The sequence below is a fragment of the Equus asinus genome, chromosome X (genome assembly GCF_041296235.1).
Source record: "Equus asinus isolate D_3611 breed Donkey chromosome X, EquAss-T2T_v2, whole genome shotgun sequence".
NCBI lineage: Eukaryota > Metazoa > Chordata > Mammalia > Perissodactyla > Equidae > Equus > Equus asinus.
In genome coordinates, this window is record NC_091820.1 from 52,011,319 (window position 1) to 52,027,690 (window position 16,372).

A 16,372-nucleotide genomic window follows, 5' to 3' on the forward strand; every position below is an offset into this window, starting at 1 on the left:
TAATACTATGCCCACTTATAAAGCCCCACTCCAGTGGTTAACCAGGGTGAGAGTTTAAGAAATCCCAGGTTGGCTTTGTCATTGGATGGATTGGTTTGAGTACAGACTTTGCTACGTAATAATTGTGTGACTTTAGACAAGTTGCTCAACTTTCTGAGTCTCAGTTATCTTGTCTGTAAAATTGAGATAATGCTACCATATTAGGGTTGTTATATGAAATAAATTCATTAGTCCAACAAATATTGAGGGCCTACTCTGTGTCAGGAACTATTCCAGTCCTTATTCCTCAAAGTGTGGTCCATATTGACAGCATTTACATCACCTAGGAGCATATTAGAAATGTAGAATACTGGCCTCACCAGTGAATCAGAATCTGCATTTCAAAAAGAACATCGATGGACATTAAAGTTTGAGAAGCACTGCTCTAGACAGATGATACTCCTTGAATATGAACATGGCCATTCCTAGAGAAAAAACTGTTTGAGGGAGTGGACCTTTGGATTTGGTCTCCTGTAACTGTGGGGTTAGAATAAAAAATGAAGGTCAGAAAGCCTTGAAGAGTAGAAGTCATCCTTCAGATGCCTGTCGGGGCTAGACAGGAGCCACTAGGCAGGTCCTATGCCTCTAAAAGGGAGTAGCTACACCCAGCTCCATTTGATTGTTGCAAGGTGGGAATGCCAGCCTGGGGATGTCAAATCTTCTGATTTTTAAGAGAAGCTGGAAATCCAGAGGGCCATGGAGAGGAGACAAGCTCATTCAGGTGGACCCCAAGTACTTTTACTTCTACCTAGAGATCTCTGCTGTCTCGCTATTCAATGTGTGATCTGTGGGTCAGCAGCATCTGCATTGCATGGGAGCCTGTTAGAAATTCTGAATCTCAGGCCCCATTCCAGACCTTATGAATTAAAATCTGTATTTAAACAAGATCCCCAGGTGATTTGTATACACAATGAAGTCTGAAATGCATGATATAGATGCTGGAAGTACAGTAGTGAACTAGACAGACAAGGTCTCCGATTCTAATGCAGCTGAAATTCTAGTGAGATGAGATACACAATAGATTTGTAAACTAATAAATAAACAAGACCATTTTGGATGCTGGTAAGTACTATGAAGAAAAGAAAAGTCCACGATGGCTTCTTTAATCACATGGATGGTGGTTAATCTGGGGTCATAGACGAACTGGAAGGATCAATCTGGGATAGCTACACACAGTAGAGCCTGGATGGATATCTCTCTCTCTCTTCGTGTGACTTCTCCACATAACTAGCTTGGGCTTCTTCACAGCATGGTAATCTTAGGGTAGTCAGACTTCTTACATGGTGGTTGACTTTCCCCAGAATAAAAATTTCAAGAGACCAATGAGAAAACTCATTAGCACAGCAGATACACAAAGCCTACTCTGTGAAAATCACTGTTCCAGGCCCTTGCTACAAGCATTCTTCTGATTACTTCTGACTAGCCTGAAGTCACACCGTATCACTTCTGCCACATTCTATTTGTTACATAGGACCAACCCAGATACAAGGAGATGAACTACACATGAAGGTGAATAATGTGAGACTATGAATCCTTGGAGAGTCATCTTTGGAGAATAAAACAGAAGGTAACATTTGAGCTGAGACCTGAGCGGTACAAGGGAGTCCAACCAAGCGAAATTCTGTGTAAAAATCACTGCAGAAAGAAGGAAGAGCCTACAAAGGCCTTGAGACAGGAGTAAGCTTGAAATATTCAAGAGCTATAAGGAGGATAATATTATTACAACATAGTGCATGAAGGGAAGAGTCATAGAAGATGAAACTGTAGAGGTAGACAGAGGCCACATTATAGGTGAGGAGTTCAGTTTTTACTCTAATCATAATGGAAAGGAAATGAAGGGTTTAAAGCATAGAAGTGTTACAAGATAAACTGAGACATATTACAAATTTTAAGAGTTTATTTGAGCAAAAATAAATTTGAATCATGGAGCATCAAACTGGAAGTGGTTAGGAGTACTCTACCAACATGAGCTAGAAGGAAGAATTTTTTAGAGAAGAGGCAGAAGTAAAGCAAAAACATTATTTTCTTGGCTGTAGCTTAAGCAATTGCATTATTTGGGAAAGCCTACTTGGCTGTTTATGATGGGTTGTCCTTAGGTTTCAATTTCTTAACCTTGAGGAATTACAGGCTTAGGTTTTAGCTTGTTTACATAGGCTACTGAGGCATTCAAGCCACCTCAGTCTAATGGCCTCCTTGTTTAATTAATTTAACAATTCTCCCACATTTGTCATCCCGTCATACATGAAAAATTGACCAAAAATTGGGTATTGGCACCACTCTCAGTCACCATTAGGGTTAAGTTGTTCTTGTTGTGTAATTTTTTTTTTGCTGTTCATCTTATTTCAGTTTCTACAAGTGCAATGATACCATCTGATGTACTGCTGATGGCTACAAACATGTATTTAGGGTCCTTGAAAGAACATACCACACCAGGAAGTCTACAATGATGACTATCAGGAGGATAACACTAAGAGACTAAAGTATGCTTCCTCGTCAGGGACTCTATGAACCAAATCAGATGGTATCAAATAAAGTAAAGAATGTACTGTTTTAGTAGGCATCAACTTGCTTTAACCAAGTGACGTATTTGTTAATTTCTTGTATTTGCTATAATAATAGAGGTGTTGATCCAGGTATAGCAAGAGATATTTGCTATGGCACAGACTCCTCCTTGTCAACCAATTAAGTAATCTAAAGCAATTCTATTATTTAAAACCACTTTAGAAAGAAAGTCTAGGGGACTTTTGTTGTGCAGCTATGGCCTTAGTGATAGATTCAGTGATAGTTGCTAGAGTTAAGGAGCCTTGTCCTCCTGTGCATTAACAGAGAGAAGAAGCAAATAGTACAAAGGCAAAAAGAATACATTTTTCATATTGGAGATGAAGATCTTGATTTGTGATCTTGGGAGAGCTGTCCACCTCAAGATATTGTCTGTTTCTGGAGAGGAACCTCTCTAGTAAATTTTAATTTTAGATTTCCAGTTGGTGTGCAGTTTCAAAAGTCTGGAGGACCCATTTTTAATTGGGAGACATAGACCCAAGGTTTAAGGCCCTAAAGTCTGGCTGCCACCTGGGTAGTGAGGAGGACCTCTTATGTTCCCTTCCAATGAGGTTCGAGGGCAGTTTCTGTTCTTAGTGATTCCAAGTCAGAAGGGTGGGAGAAAATTGGAAACATCAGTTTGGAGAGTCATAGCCAGATAGTTGAAGAAATTAGAAAAATTCAGTATCTAGTCTAGTTTACAGGCAGATAGTAAAACTTCAAAGAAAATGAACAGAACTAGAATTTAATACCTGCAAGAGTGTGCTATAGTTTTCCATTGAAATAGATATATTTTTCTCTACAGTAACCACCATTTCTACCAAAGATAATCTGAATTCTGGAGGTAAGGAGAAAAAATAAATGTCTCAATTCTGTTTACACAGGTGTAATTTACCAAATTGCTGTAAGTTATAGATAGCTTAATAGAAAAGAGAATGGTTTCCAGTTCAGTGGGATGATCTTAAAGTTATCAGAAACCTGTATTCTAGAGCATTTGTCAGAGTCCTTTCCATGAATCTCTCTGAAGATGAAGCACTTCTGTGAAAGCGTCAAACTAAAACAGCTGTCTATAAATGACAAAAAAATTTTTTAAATGTCCGTAGTTAAAGATCTGATGAGAGTTCATGATTTGATAAGGAAACTTAGTTATTACTGTGGCATACAAAAATTTAAGATAATAATAAGACAACAAGTGTATTGACAAATTTCTACGAATTTCAAACAATTTGCAGTATACCTATATTAGCAACATATATCCATAGACATATAAGCTTAGAAGGTTTATCATCACTTCTTATTTGACAACACTTATCACATAATTTAACATGCCAAATAAATCTAATTAGTTTAACATCTTCTTTACAAGCTGAGAGATAAATCCTTTGAAATTTTTCAGGGATTTGCAGGGAAATATCAAAGTTAGTTTGAAGTCAAAACTACTCAATTTAGAATTTTATTTTGAGAAGTTGTCAAAAATGTCAAAAGGTTTGAACATTTGATTAAATCTATCACAGATCATTATGAAATAATACTTAATTGTCTATTTAACCAAAATAACAATAGAAGACTTTAAAGGGAACTACTAATGGTTACATAGTTGTGAAGAAAACTCAATTCTTTTAATATTGAGAAGACAGTTATCCTAAGTAATCAAAGACCTGATAAAGATAGCATGCAGTACAGGAAATTATTTTGGTAAAGCACAAAAATCTTTGCTTTCCAGACAGATTACCCAAAAGGTAAAGAAAGAATTTTAATAATCTTTTGTTAAAAGCAAACAAATTGTCCAAGAAAACTTTATCCTATTAACAGCGAGAGAACCAAATTATAATTTTGTACCCGTGTACTTTTGATATTAAGGCTTATTCTTTAAAAACTTAAATAAATCCATTCCAATATTAGTCAGCTTGACCAGACAAAAATTTTCTTTCCCAGGATTCCTTTGCCACAAACCTTCTACAACTTTTTTTATCCACTCAGATTTTGTCCCGTATGTTTCCCCTTCCTCATTCTGGAGCAGACAGTATTCTACTTTAGGACAAAATTACTCTTTTTCCCTTAACAAAAGCATATTCTACATACCTTTCCTTATCCAAAAAATACATTCTACATTCCTCACACAGTTGTTTCCTTTCACCCTTATTATTTCTAGTAGTTTTAATTGTGTATATTTATTATAATTCTTAACCCTTAGAAACCTTAATTTCACCTGAAAACTAAAAAGTAAGCAATTGTGGACTGCCTGTTACACTAGCATTCTGTGAATTGGCAAACTTATAAGTGCATTTCATAATTTCTAGAAGTATATTCTTCCTCATGGTAAATTTTTCAATGTAGCACAAGACGTTTTCTAATAGACCCAAACGTCTTCAGTTGCTCTGTAATAAGAAGCCAAAAGTTAGATAAACCTATGTTTAGTAATTAATGTTTCAGTATTTAACTTATTTGAAAATGATCTAGATGCTCAATGAATATCCATCATTTAAATTAATTTAGCATGACTTTAAGGTTTCAAGTTACCAAAAAGATTTTGGAAACTATTTTTAAATAGACATACCATAAAACATAATTATTGTTGAAAAGTTTATAAACTTTTATCTTACAATTCCTTAATTGTTCTTAACAATTATGTTTGACTTCCTTATGAAAATTTCACAAGACATTCAACAGCTAACCATCATCTTAAGTTATTTTTCTTGTTGAAAAATTCTGTAATAGAGATAACACAAGCTTATATGACTTTTGATAAACCTAGGTAGGCTGTGTTTGATATCTGAATTATTTTTAATGTTTATAATTCTAAAGACATGCTTATTTTAATTAAAGCAACAAAATTTTAACTTTTATTTACATAGGATTATCCTAGATTAAGTGAACTTGAAAAACATTTGCGTTAGTTTCTGTGTTTGTGAGAAAATAATTTATATACCTTCTTATTTTTTAAGCTAATTAAATAGATGTCTTTTACAAATTAATTTGGTAATACCATCTGGAGGTAGAAAAATCACACATCTATGACACACATATATAGACATACATAAACACAAAGACAGAAACAGAGATCTTACAGTTTTTGGTTTAAAGTTTCAGCCATGAAACAGGTACAAAGATACAAAATTCACTAGTTTATAAAATAACCGTTGGATATAAATTGTGTTTCTGGCAAAGTGAATAAGTTAAGGTTACCTGCTCAGATGGCTAAAGTTTTTTAAGAATATTTGTGCAGAAAACATTTTAGATTTTTCATTCACTTAGTTTCTAAATGGCTTTTTTCTCTTCTGCTAAGAATTATTTCCCTGAAGTTTGCATTTCAAGGAGATGATTCTAGGTTTCTAAAATAGGCAGTGTAGAACATTTACATCTCAAAGGCACAGAGAAAGGATAAGTTTTTTCCAAGAAGGAGTTTTGTTTCCTAAGTCCAGATCTTTTACAATCTCTGTAAGCATTTTGAGATGAATTCGGTTTTGGGATTGGCAAAAAGGATCAGTGGGCTTTGAATTGCTTCTACAGCTGCATTTCTGTTCTCATAACTACTGAATTTGTAAAACAAGTATAGTTGTTTTTAATTCCTCAAAGAATTGGATTGCAATCTGAATGATATCAAGGGGCTGACTCATCCACCCAAGTACATCTTCGATTTGCTTCTTTGTATCAGGGAGAAAATTTTCAACTAAGATGGAAATCAAAAGATTTCTATGTTCTATATTTAGAGCTATGTGTCTTTGGAATGCTTTCGTAAATCCTTTAACAATGGTTTCAGGATGTTTTCTTTCCCTCTGGGTACATAGTTTCCTTTTAGCTTAAGCAGAGGCCTTAAAAAAAAGTTCCTATCAGGCTCTTAATATCAGCCTCCAATTTGGCAACCTTCTGACCATACAGCTCCTTTAAAAAGTCCTTTCTAAAATCTTTGCAAACCTTACTATCAGATTTAAGTCAGGACAAACAATAAATACTCCTGGCAGTATTGAACTTCTTTCTAAAAATTATTATTATTTATTCTGCTTCTTTTAAACCAAATGTATATCTATCAAGTGACTGGAAACCAAAACCAGTAAGCCTTTTATGACTTAAACATGGATGCAAGAGGCATCACCAAAGAGGGTGCAAAAGATGCAGCCCTCTCAAGATCCAGGATTATTCCCAAAGATAACTGAAAGAAAGAAAGGCTTAGACAATTCTCATGCAAGCTGGCAACATTCGGTAGGATGCTAGTTGCAAATAGGCTGCAACCTACATTCTTGTTGAACCATATTCTTGGTGTTCCTAACCTGGAAGTTGAGCTGCCTGCACACGCAAGAATCGACAACTTGCATGCTCCGACAGGCAAAAAGCCAAACCAAGTTCTCAGGACACAAAATGGAACAAACAAGAAAGCAACAGCTGCCCCTAGGTAAGAAAGAATAGATAACCAATGGATACCCCAAAACCAAATTCACAAGGGTCTGAATTTCGAAAGGAACAGACAATGTGAAATTTTACCTTCCTTTCTTGGCCAGGCACTACAGAGAGAGATCCAGGAGAGTTGATTTTGGTAAGAATTCTTGCCCTTCACCAGCTTCTACCAGTTTTCTCAGGACCTCAAGACCTCGTCTGCAGAGCAAGACCATACTCCAGAGCAAGTGGAGTGTCCCAGCAGGTCCCTTCTGGGTTGCTAGAAACTGTAGTGGAAGTAAAATAATTTTCCCTTTACCCTTCTGAGTTCTTGGCTGAGACCGCTTTTTCTCTAGTGTACCTCATAAATGGATAAACTTATCTAGGTTAAAAGTTTACCACCATGGTTACTGTAATTGCCACCAAAGATAACCTTTGGTAATGTTAACCCACGTGTTCAAACAAACATAGATTCTGTACCAGTAATTTTTATACATATAGTTAGCCAGAGACCCAGATAGAGGAGTCTCAGACTCTTTGTACTTGGAGGAACCCATTTTGTCTCTTTTTTTCCTCAAAATAAAATTTTATTTACCTGAGGCCTCGCAATGGAACCAGTCCAGTTTGAGTCAGACTCAGTTTGACCCGAAATCCAGTCCAGATCAAGTCAGACCCAGCCTGACTGTAGACCTAGTTCAGTAAAAGTAATGCTCAAATAAAGTCTGAAAGTTCGTCATGCAAAAGCTATGGAACTCAGACATCTGGTGGGGACTTACTTGAGACCTCCAGATGCAGTGAAAAAGCAGTGAACACAGAGACTTAGCAGATATCTACACCTGCTCATTACTCATTGATCCTGAGGCCCATTGGGGGTCTCTTTTAGATCCTTCTTCTGACACCAGAACTGTTAAAAGATAAATTGAGGCATATTAAAAATTTTTAAGAGTTTATTTGAGCAAAAGTCAATTTGAATTTGGTAGTATCAAACCAGAAATGGTTTGGAGCACTCCAGTGACAGGATTTAGGGGAAAGAGTTTTATAGAAATGAGGTAGAACCAAATCAAGGAAACTATTTGATTGACTTAAGCCACTACAGTTTAGGTCGTTGTCTTATTTGGGAAAGCCTAGTTGGCTGTTCGTGATGGGTTTTCCTTAAGTTTGATTTCTTAGGCTTGAAGCATTACAGGCTTAGGTTTTGGTTTGCTTACATAGGCTACAGAGGCATTAAAGCTACATCAGTGTAATGGCCTCCTTCTTTAATTAATTTAACAGAAACAATATTGCTTATCTTATACTTTGAAAATATCTATAACATTGCATATGTGAATTGTCCTGAACTGTTCAATAATGTCAATGTTATGAAAGACAAAAAGAAGGTGGAGTGGAGGGTATTCTAGATTAAAGGAGACTGAAGGGATCTGATAAACAAGTGCAATTTTGTAAACCCTAATGGGTTTCCAGATAGAAGATAAAGAAAGAAATCTGAAACAGTCATTTTTTTTACAACTGGGGAAATTGGAATATATATTATTTAACACTGAATCAGTATTTATTTTTGCGAGTGTGATAATACTGCTGTATTTATATAGGAGACTATTCATGTTTCAAAGATACAGGCTGAAATGTTTATAGGTAAAGTTTCATGATGTCTGCAATTGACTCTATATGGTTTAGCAAAAATTGTGTGTGTGTGTGTGTATAGATAGATAGACAGACTATGGGTATTAATTGTACTATTCTTTCAAATTTTCTGTTAGTTTGAAATTTTTCAGAATTAAAAGACAGTGGGGAGGAGGACCTGTGAGTTGCCTTCTATAGTGCTTGGCACATAATAGGTGGTCAAAAAATATTCCTAGGGAGGAAGACTGCGAGGCTGGTCTGGCTGTGGCTGACATTGGAGTAATGGCATAATCTGGCATTACTTATTCATTTTTCCCCCGTTTTTCCCAATATTTTATTATGAAAAGTTTTCAAACATACAGAATAGTTGAAATAATTCTTCAATGCAAACCTGTTTACATGTTCTGTTTATTTTTTATTGTGGTCATAATAGCTTATCACATAGTGAGACTTCAGTTGTACATTATTATTTGTCATACACCATATCAGTATGCCCCTTCAACCCTTGTGCCTATCTTCCACCCTTTCCCCCAGTAACCACTGATTTGTTCTCTTTGCCCGTAAGTTTGTTTATGTTCCACCTATGAGTGAAATCATATGGTGTTTGTCTTTCTCTCTCTGGCTTATTCTGCTTAACATGCCCTCAAGGTCCATCCATGTGGTTGCGAATGGGAAAATTTCATCTTTTTTATGGCTGAGTAGTATTCCATTGTATACATGTACCACATCTTCTTTATCCAAGCATCAGTTGAAGGGCACTTGGGTTGCTTCCACGTCTTGGCTATTGTGAACAATGCTGCAATGAACATAAGGGTGCATGAGTCTCTTTGGATTGTTGATTTCAAGTTCTTTGCGTAGATACCCAGTAGTGAGATAGCTGGGTCATATGGTGTTTCTGTTTTTAATTTTTTTGAGAAATCTCCATACTGTTTTCCAAAGGGACTGCAGCAGTTTGCATTCCCACCAGCAGTGGATGAAGGTTCCCTTTTTTCCACATCCTCTCCAACATTTGTTGTTTTTCATCTTGGTGATTATAGTCATTCTAAGGGGCGTAAGATGATATCTAAATTTAGTTTTGATTTGCATTTCTCTGATGATTAGTGATGTTGAGCATTTTTCATGTGCCAATTGGCAATCTATATATCTTCTTTGAAAAAAAAGTCTGTTCATATCTTCTGCCTGCTTTTTGATCGGGTTGTTTGGTTTTTTGTCATTCGTTCATTTGTGTGAGTTCTTTATATATTATGCGGATTAACCCCTTATCGGATATATGATTTGCAAACATTTTCTCCCAGTTGGTGGGTTGTTTTTTCATTTTAATCTTGGTTCCCTTTGCCTTTCAGAAGCTCTTTAGTTTGATGAAGTCCCACTTGTTTTTCTGTTGTTGTTGTTTCCCTTATCTAAGTAGACATAGTATTCAAAATGATCCTTTTAAGTCTGATGTCAAAGAGTGTACTGCCTATATTCTCTTCCAGAAGTTTTATGGTTTCAGGTCTTACCTTCAGTTGAATCTTTTGCCCATTTTGAGTCTATTTTTGTGCATGGGGAAAGATATTGGTCTACTTTCATTCTTTTTCATGTGGCTGTCCAGTTTTCCTGGCATTATTTATTCTTTATAGCTAATTTAGGGAAGTTAATCTCTCCAAGTATTCTCTTCATCTGTAAAACGAGACTGTTAACCATCATCTTTCTTTTGGGGTGGTTGAGAAGCTCAGTTTGAAAGGTAGTAAGCCCTTTCTACGTATATGGTATAGGCAGTAGAGATTCCACATGCTGAGCTCACAGATATTACCTCCCACCTAATGAGTGAAACTGTATGCCTGTTCTCCAAAAGAGAGCATCTCTGTATTCTGGGTGAGCAGGAGAAATTAACAAAATGTCAGTGGTCCAGAGTTCTGGAGGTTAGGGAAGGCAATAGAAGAGCTGGTGGTAACACAGCAGTGACTTCAGCCCCCTCCTTCAACTAGTAATGTGTAAAAGCCTGGATCTCCTTTGATGGATGGTAGGACCACCATTAAGACTGGGCTCCAAGGGCAATTATTTTGGATCCTCACCAGTCAATCACCCTGACCCTGCTTAAGTACCAACAGGATTAGAGAACTCAATTTCCGTCAAGGAAGCCATTCAGGAGTCTCTGACTTTTAGAAAGTTCTACCTTATACCAAATGGGAATCTGTTTTCATTTGTCTGCTTCCTCTCATCCAAGGAAGCCCCCCATTAAGTCTGAAGACAGTGGCCCCACTCTCCTGTGGCTTCTCTGGTTAAAGTTAAACAGCTCCTACTCCTCAGATCCTTTTTCTTAGGACCTAGATTCCAGCCTTTCCCCAGCCTGCTCACTCTCTTATGGATACTCCCAGTTTGCCCATGGGGCATTAAGGTGTAAGGTCCCGAACTGAACCCTAATCTTCTGGCAAGGTTTATCATTTCCCTCTAGTTTAGCTTCCAGATATTTCTAAGAATTCAAATACCCCATTCTCTGATGCTTCCAATACCCATGGCTGAGGAATCAGTACATCAATTGGCTTTCTTGGGAGTTGGCAAGATATATGGAGCCAAAGACCTACCTGGAGGAGGAGAATTGACTCTGAATTTAGACAGGGGCTACAAGTGGCATCTATAAATTATATGTCTTTTGCCTGCCTCCTTCCTACAGGGATGTGCTCTGGAAACAGCGGTGTTGGCATTACACGTGTCTGTCATAGTGCCCCAACCTGCTTCAGCACCACCCACTCGCCCAGCCGTGCTTCCGTGAGAGAGCTGCACCCCAAGGCTTCCGGATGCCACTGGGCAGGACCCTTTTTTTTCTGTGGCAGGAGGGGCCAGATCTGCCCTCAAGTGGCCAGCCTCTGAGTGTCTTGCAGCAGTGTCAGGCTGCATAGTGTGTGAATTCCTGCCTTGTTCTCCCCACTGAGTCCTGTTTTCTTGGCGCCTCTCCTTCCCTGTTGTGCCTTTTACAGCACTGTTCTTGCTAAATAGGGAAGGAGGAGAGATAGGATAGTGACTATACTTTTCCCAACCCAGCACAGAGTCCTCTGGTTAAGAAGCAAAGAGTGTGTAGGAAGCAACTCCAGTTACGAAGGGACAATTATACATGTCCTCAGTACTTTTTCTGTCTGAGTCTTCACACCAGTTAGTCATGACGATTTATGGAACACATGAAAGAGGAGAGATATAAGAAAGACTTGGTTTTTTCATTCAAACAGTTCACAGCCAAGGATAAAGGGACTGGAGAGAGTGCCAGACATGTTAATTGATTATAATACAGTATATGCAATGTTATTAAAGACAGATTAACTAAATTTAGGAGGAAGCAGCAAATTTATCTTGGGAAAGTTGGGAAAGATTTCATATTTAGAATGATATTTGCAGTAGATTTTGAAACTGAGCTTGCCAGTCATAGAAGCAGGGATAGAACATGGTGGTATACTGAGGGAACATCATGTGTAAAGGCACAGGGGAATGAAAGGACATAGCAAAAGGATAGTAATTTGTAATTTCCAGGGATTAGGATATGTGTCAGAGGCAGGATGGAAGAGGGTAGAAGGAGTGAGTATAAATAGGAAGTTTGAGATCCAACTTTTATGCTACACTAAAAAGAAGTTGGCCTTATTCTGTTGATGATTGGGAATCATTAAATTCTTACCAGAAAAGTGACATAAACAGAAGTAATTATCAGACATAAGTATAGAAGGTGAATGGAAAGTTGCAGGGTTTTTTATTAAATAAAAAAAATTAATAAAAGAAGCCATAAAGGAAGCAAGTATGTAAGTTACAAAGACATAAAAGCAGACAAATGAGAAGAGTAGAGAATACATGTTTAAAGAACCAAATCCTAGCCACAGGATGCCTTGGTTGATCCAACCTCTGGCTATGGAGACACTGAGTAGATGGTAGAAGTGGCTCATATAGCTTTTGATTCAGAGACAACCAATTCATATTGAGAAACTACTATATGTCTGGGGATATGCTAGGCAATTTTACATATATTAGATGATCTTTATCTGGTTTGTGGATATCATATTTGATTGTTCCTCTATGCTAGGCTACCACTCATCCCCCTTTTGCATCCCCTGCCCCAACCTGGATATAGGAACAAAAACACTAGACCAATAATCAGGAGGCCTTTGATCTAGTCTCAGTTATCACTCTAATCCACTGTGTGACCTTGGGCTATTCCTTTCCTTTCTCTGGGCCCCAATTTCTCCATTAGTACAAAGAAGAGTTAGAATTATCTCTAAGGATCAGACTGGGAACTCTGTCACACAATTTTCAGAATAGGCAATACAAATACAGTGAATGCTACATAGAGTAACAGCAGAGAAAAGCTTATGAGCTGAGGTGATCAAGGAGGGCTTCTTGGAGGAGGAGAAATATGAACAGAACCTGGTAGAACTAAGTATGTCTTTCATAATTTATTTTCCTTTCCCTATTGTATTGAGAAGAGCTGAAGGGCAGGGACACTTGTACTTAAAAGTATACTACAGTAGAAAACATACAGGTTTTGGAGTTGGTTGGGCCTAGAGAGGAATCTTGGCTCTGCCACTATTATGTGACCTTTCAGATTCCTTGTCTGTAAAAGCAGAATAGTAATAAAATTTCCTTCAGAGAATTGCTAGAAGAGTAAACTTATAAATAATAATGCTTAGTATAATGCCTAGAGTAGATGTCCCATATGCCTTTTCTCTCAATTGTTCTGTTCCTGTGCTCTTCTGCTGCATAATTTAGACTGACCAAGGCGTGGGCACCCAGCGGACACTCCATCAACACTGGCTTGTTCATAATTCCCTTTGAAGACTGAGGTTGCAGTCACGCCTATGGAGGAAACTAAACTGTTTTGAAATGGTGAGTGGGTGTGTGTGGTTCACAGAGTAAATGTTCTCCCAGTACTATTACATTAATTCATCAAATTAATCAGTTCACACATAAACAAGGTCCCTGCTGCTGCTCCTGGCTTACCAGGGACTGGGAGTTCTTTCCGGCAGAGGGAGGGAGGTTATCATAACAGCTAATTGAAGTTTGTTGAATCTGGAACTGAAAATGTGACCTTTTGTGATATTGTCCAAGTAACAGTAACAATTTCACACAATCAACATCACATTGAGAAGGATGTCTTACCTTGTGGCCATGTTTGGGTCCCTGATCTGCTGCATCCATAAGGAGGTTGTGCTGAAAAAGTAAATAACAACAGTTATACTCTTTAAGTATAAATAGCTGGAAGGCTGAAGTTGTGTGGCAGGCTGGGGAATTGGAGGCATGATGGCGTACAATGGATGTTGGGAGGGAGTCCCAGGTAATAGAAATGCCCATACACCCCCACGTGCATAATCCTCCTCTCTATCCCCAGTAGGGAAACATGTACACATGTACTTATGTACTGCTCCATGTCCAAAGAAGCAGATTGCACACAGATATGGATGACAGAAAGAAGGGGCTTTATCACTGCATGAAAGAAGGAAGCTGATGGACTTAAATATCCCCATTTTGTCAGCGATGTGCACCAATGTGCCCTCTGATTTTGCTCATTGCTGTCTCTGACCCAGAACACAAGGCAGACTTGAAAGGGTCCCTAAATTGTTCACTGCATTCTGTCATTGTACATATGTAGCAATTTGAGTCCAAAGAAGGGAAGAGACTTGGCCAATGACACATAGAATATTGATGATAGGGCCAGAACGAGAAGAATACAATCCCCAGCTGCAATACACAACCAAACAAGTATTTCCCAAATTGTACAAGCAGCACTTGTCTGTGGTATGCAAGATGATTCTAGGCAGTACATGGATGATTGTTTTTAGTTTTAACAGTTATATATATGTATGTGTATTAGCAAAAAAATACTAGCAGATCAGAACAATGATTTTATGGATAATTATTGCTTAAGATATGGCAGAAATCATGAAGGTGCTATACGAGCAGCTGAAGTTTGTGAAATGCTGCTGTGTTATGAAGGGTCTTAGAGCCAGTGAGACTTGGTGTTTGAATCCTGACTCAAATGCTTCCTACTATCTTGAGACTTTGGTCAAATCACCTTCCCACTCTAAGCTTCTGATTCCTCCTCTATAAAATAGGGGTAACGATAGCTCCCTCCACTGGAACTGTGAGGATTGAGAATAAGCATGCATAAATATCTACTAAAGCTAAAAATATGTGTGCTCTATGCTCCAGAGATTCTACTCCCGGGGATACACTCAATAGAAGTGGGTGTTTATAGCTTCACTGGTAATATGTTTCCAATAGCCAGCAAGAAATTGAGGTCCTCAGTCTGGGAGCCTGAAAATAACTGCCAAAAATACTGCTAATAACCGTGTGAGCTTGGAAATAAATATTTTCCTAGTCAGGACCCAATTGAGATTGCCAGCCCTAGCCAACATTTTGATTTCAGCTTTATAAGACCTTGAACCAGAGGATCTACTTAAGTCATGATCAGACTACTGACCCACAGAACTATGAGATAATAAATGTGTTATTTTAATCCGCTAACTTTATGGTAATGTTTTTACAGAGCAATAGATGACTAATACAATGGAATAAGATTAAATGATTTCAAAAACATGCTTAGTGAAATAAGTCAGACACAAAAGTGTACATATTGTGTGATTACATTTATGAAAGTCCAGGCATTATATGTCCATATGTTATATGAACAACAAGCAAAATTCATCTACAGTGATAGAACTCAGAATAAGGATTGCCCCTGAGGAGTTGTTGAGTGGAAGAGACACTAAGGGAACCTCTGGGGATGTTGGAACTGTTCTATATGTTGATCTGGGTGTTGATTACCCAGGTGTATATTTTTGTCAAAACTCATCAAATATATACTTGAAATTAGTGCACTTTATATTTACTTTACTTAAGTACAAAATAAAGTGAAACAAAATGCCCCCCCTTTTAGGAGTTAGAATTCAAATAAAAATGTAAGCATGTGCTTAAAGTCGTGCATTAGTAAAATATGGGCTTTTGATATGTGTCGTGATCCCTCCCTACCTAGGGCTAATTCCACCACTTCCAGCTGTTTTCTACCTCTTTGTCAAATGCTTGACGGGTAATAGGCTTGAGGGGTAACCTGTGGAGCAGTAAGCTGGAGAGGCTGTCTCATTCGGAGCTGGAGTTCCAGGCCACTAGAGGTGTCCCAACCATCCTACCCTTTCCTTTCCAGCTTTGAGGACTACCTCTGTTCTCATACTTGATGATGAGTGACTGAAGGATGTCCTGAACTTAGCAAGATGGAAGATGAAGATCTAAAGTTGCAAAACCTCAGGCCACTGGAGCCAAATGCATCAACCTTCCCAGACCATCCACTCCAGTTAGCCCTACACTTAGCCACATACAGAGGCAGAAGCCTGTCACATTAGTGTCATACACATACACAAACTTTCTCAGATAATACTGTATTCCTGTGTTGCTGTATAAATCAGTGAATTAGTAAATTTTTACTTTTGAGCCTGCTTGATGCTCAACTCTGTGTAAAGATCAATGAGGGACTTTGAGCCTCAGTTTTATCACACTGACATTTAAGCATGGTTGGGAAGATCCAATGAGATAATAGGTGAGAAAACACCTGGAAAATCACGATACCATGTTGAAAGAAGCATGGGCAGCAGCCCCTTGTGCATATTAAGTGCTTAAGTAATGTCTTTTCAAACCAAAAAGAACAGAGCAATAGTGTTCCAGACCAGCTTCTTTTTGAAGAATACTTGCTGCTGATGCCTTCATTCTGCTCTGCCACCACTATTCCATGTATAGCCACAGCTGAGATCCCAGCCAAAATTTGAGTTGAAGATATCTCCACAGTGAAAGCTTCCAA

General features: G+C 37.9%; 1 protein-coding gene across 6 annotated transcripts in view; it reads right to left on the reverse strand.

Moving 5' to 3' along the window:
* The window catches only part of VSIG4 (V-set and immunoglobulin domain containing 4), a 120,056-nt gene that overhangs the window by 42,600 nt on the left and 61,084 nt on the right, over positions 1-16,372 (reverse strand). For 2 of the 6 annotated variants that reach the window (XM_070502547.1, XM_070502543.1), the window contains 2 exons: positions 13,684-13,734; positions 7,141-7,235 (listed from right to left, as the gene is read on the reverse strand). In XM_070502547.1, coding sequence (XP_070358648.1) covers positions 7,156-7,235; positions 13,684-13,734 — 131 coding nt within the window. In that variant the 3' untranslated portion in view covers positions 7,141-7,155. Of the gene's footprint in view, positions 1-7,140; positions 7,236-9,062; positions 9,365-13,558; positions 13,600-13,683; positions 13,735-16,372 lie in introns of those variants that run through there. The other 4 variants (XM_070502544.1, XM_070502542.1, XM_070502546.1 and 1 more) reach the window with 4 other exon arrangements.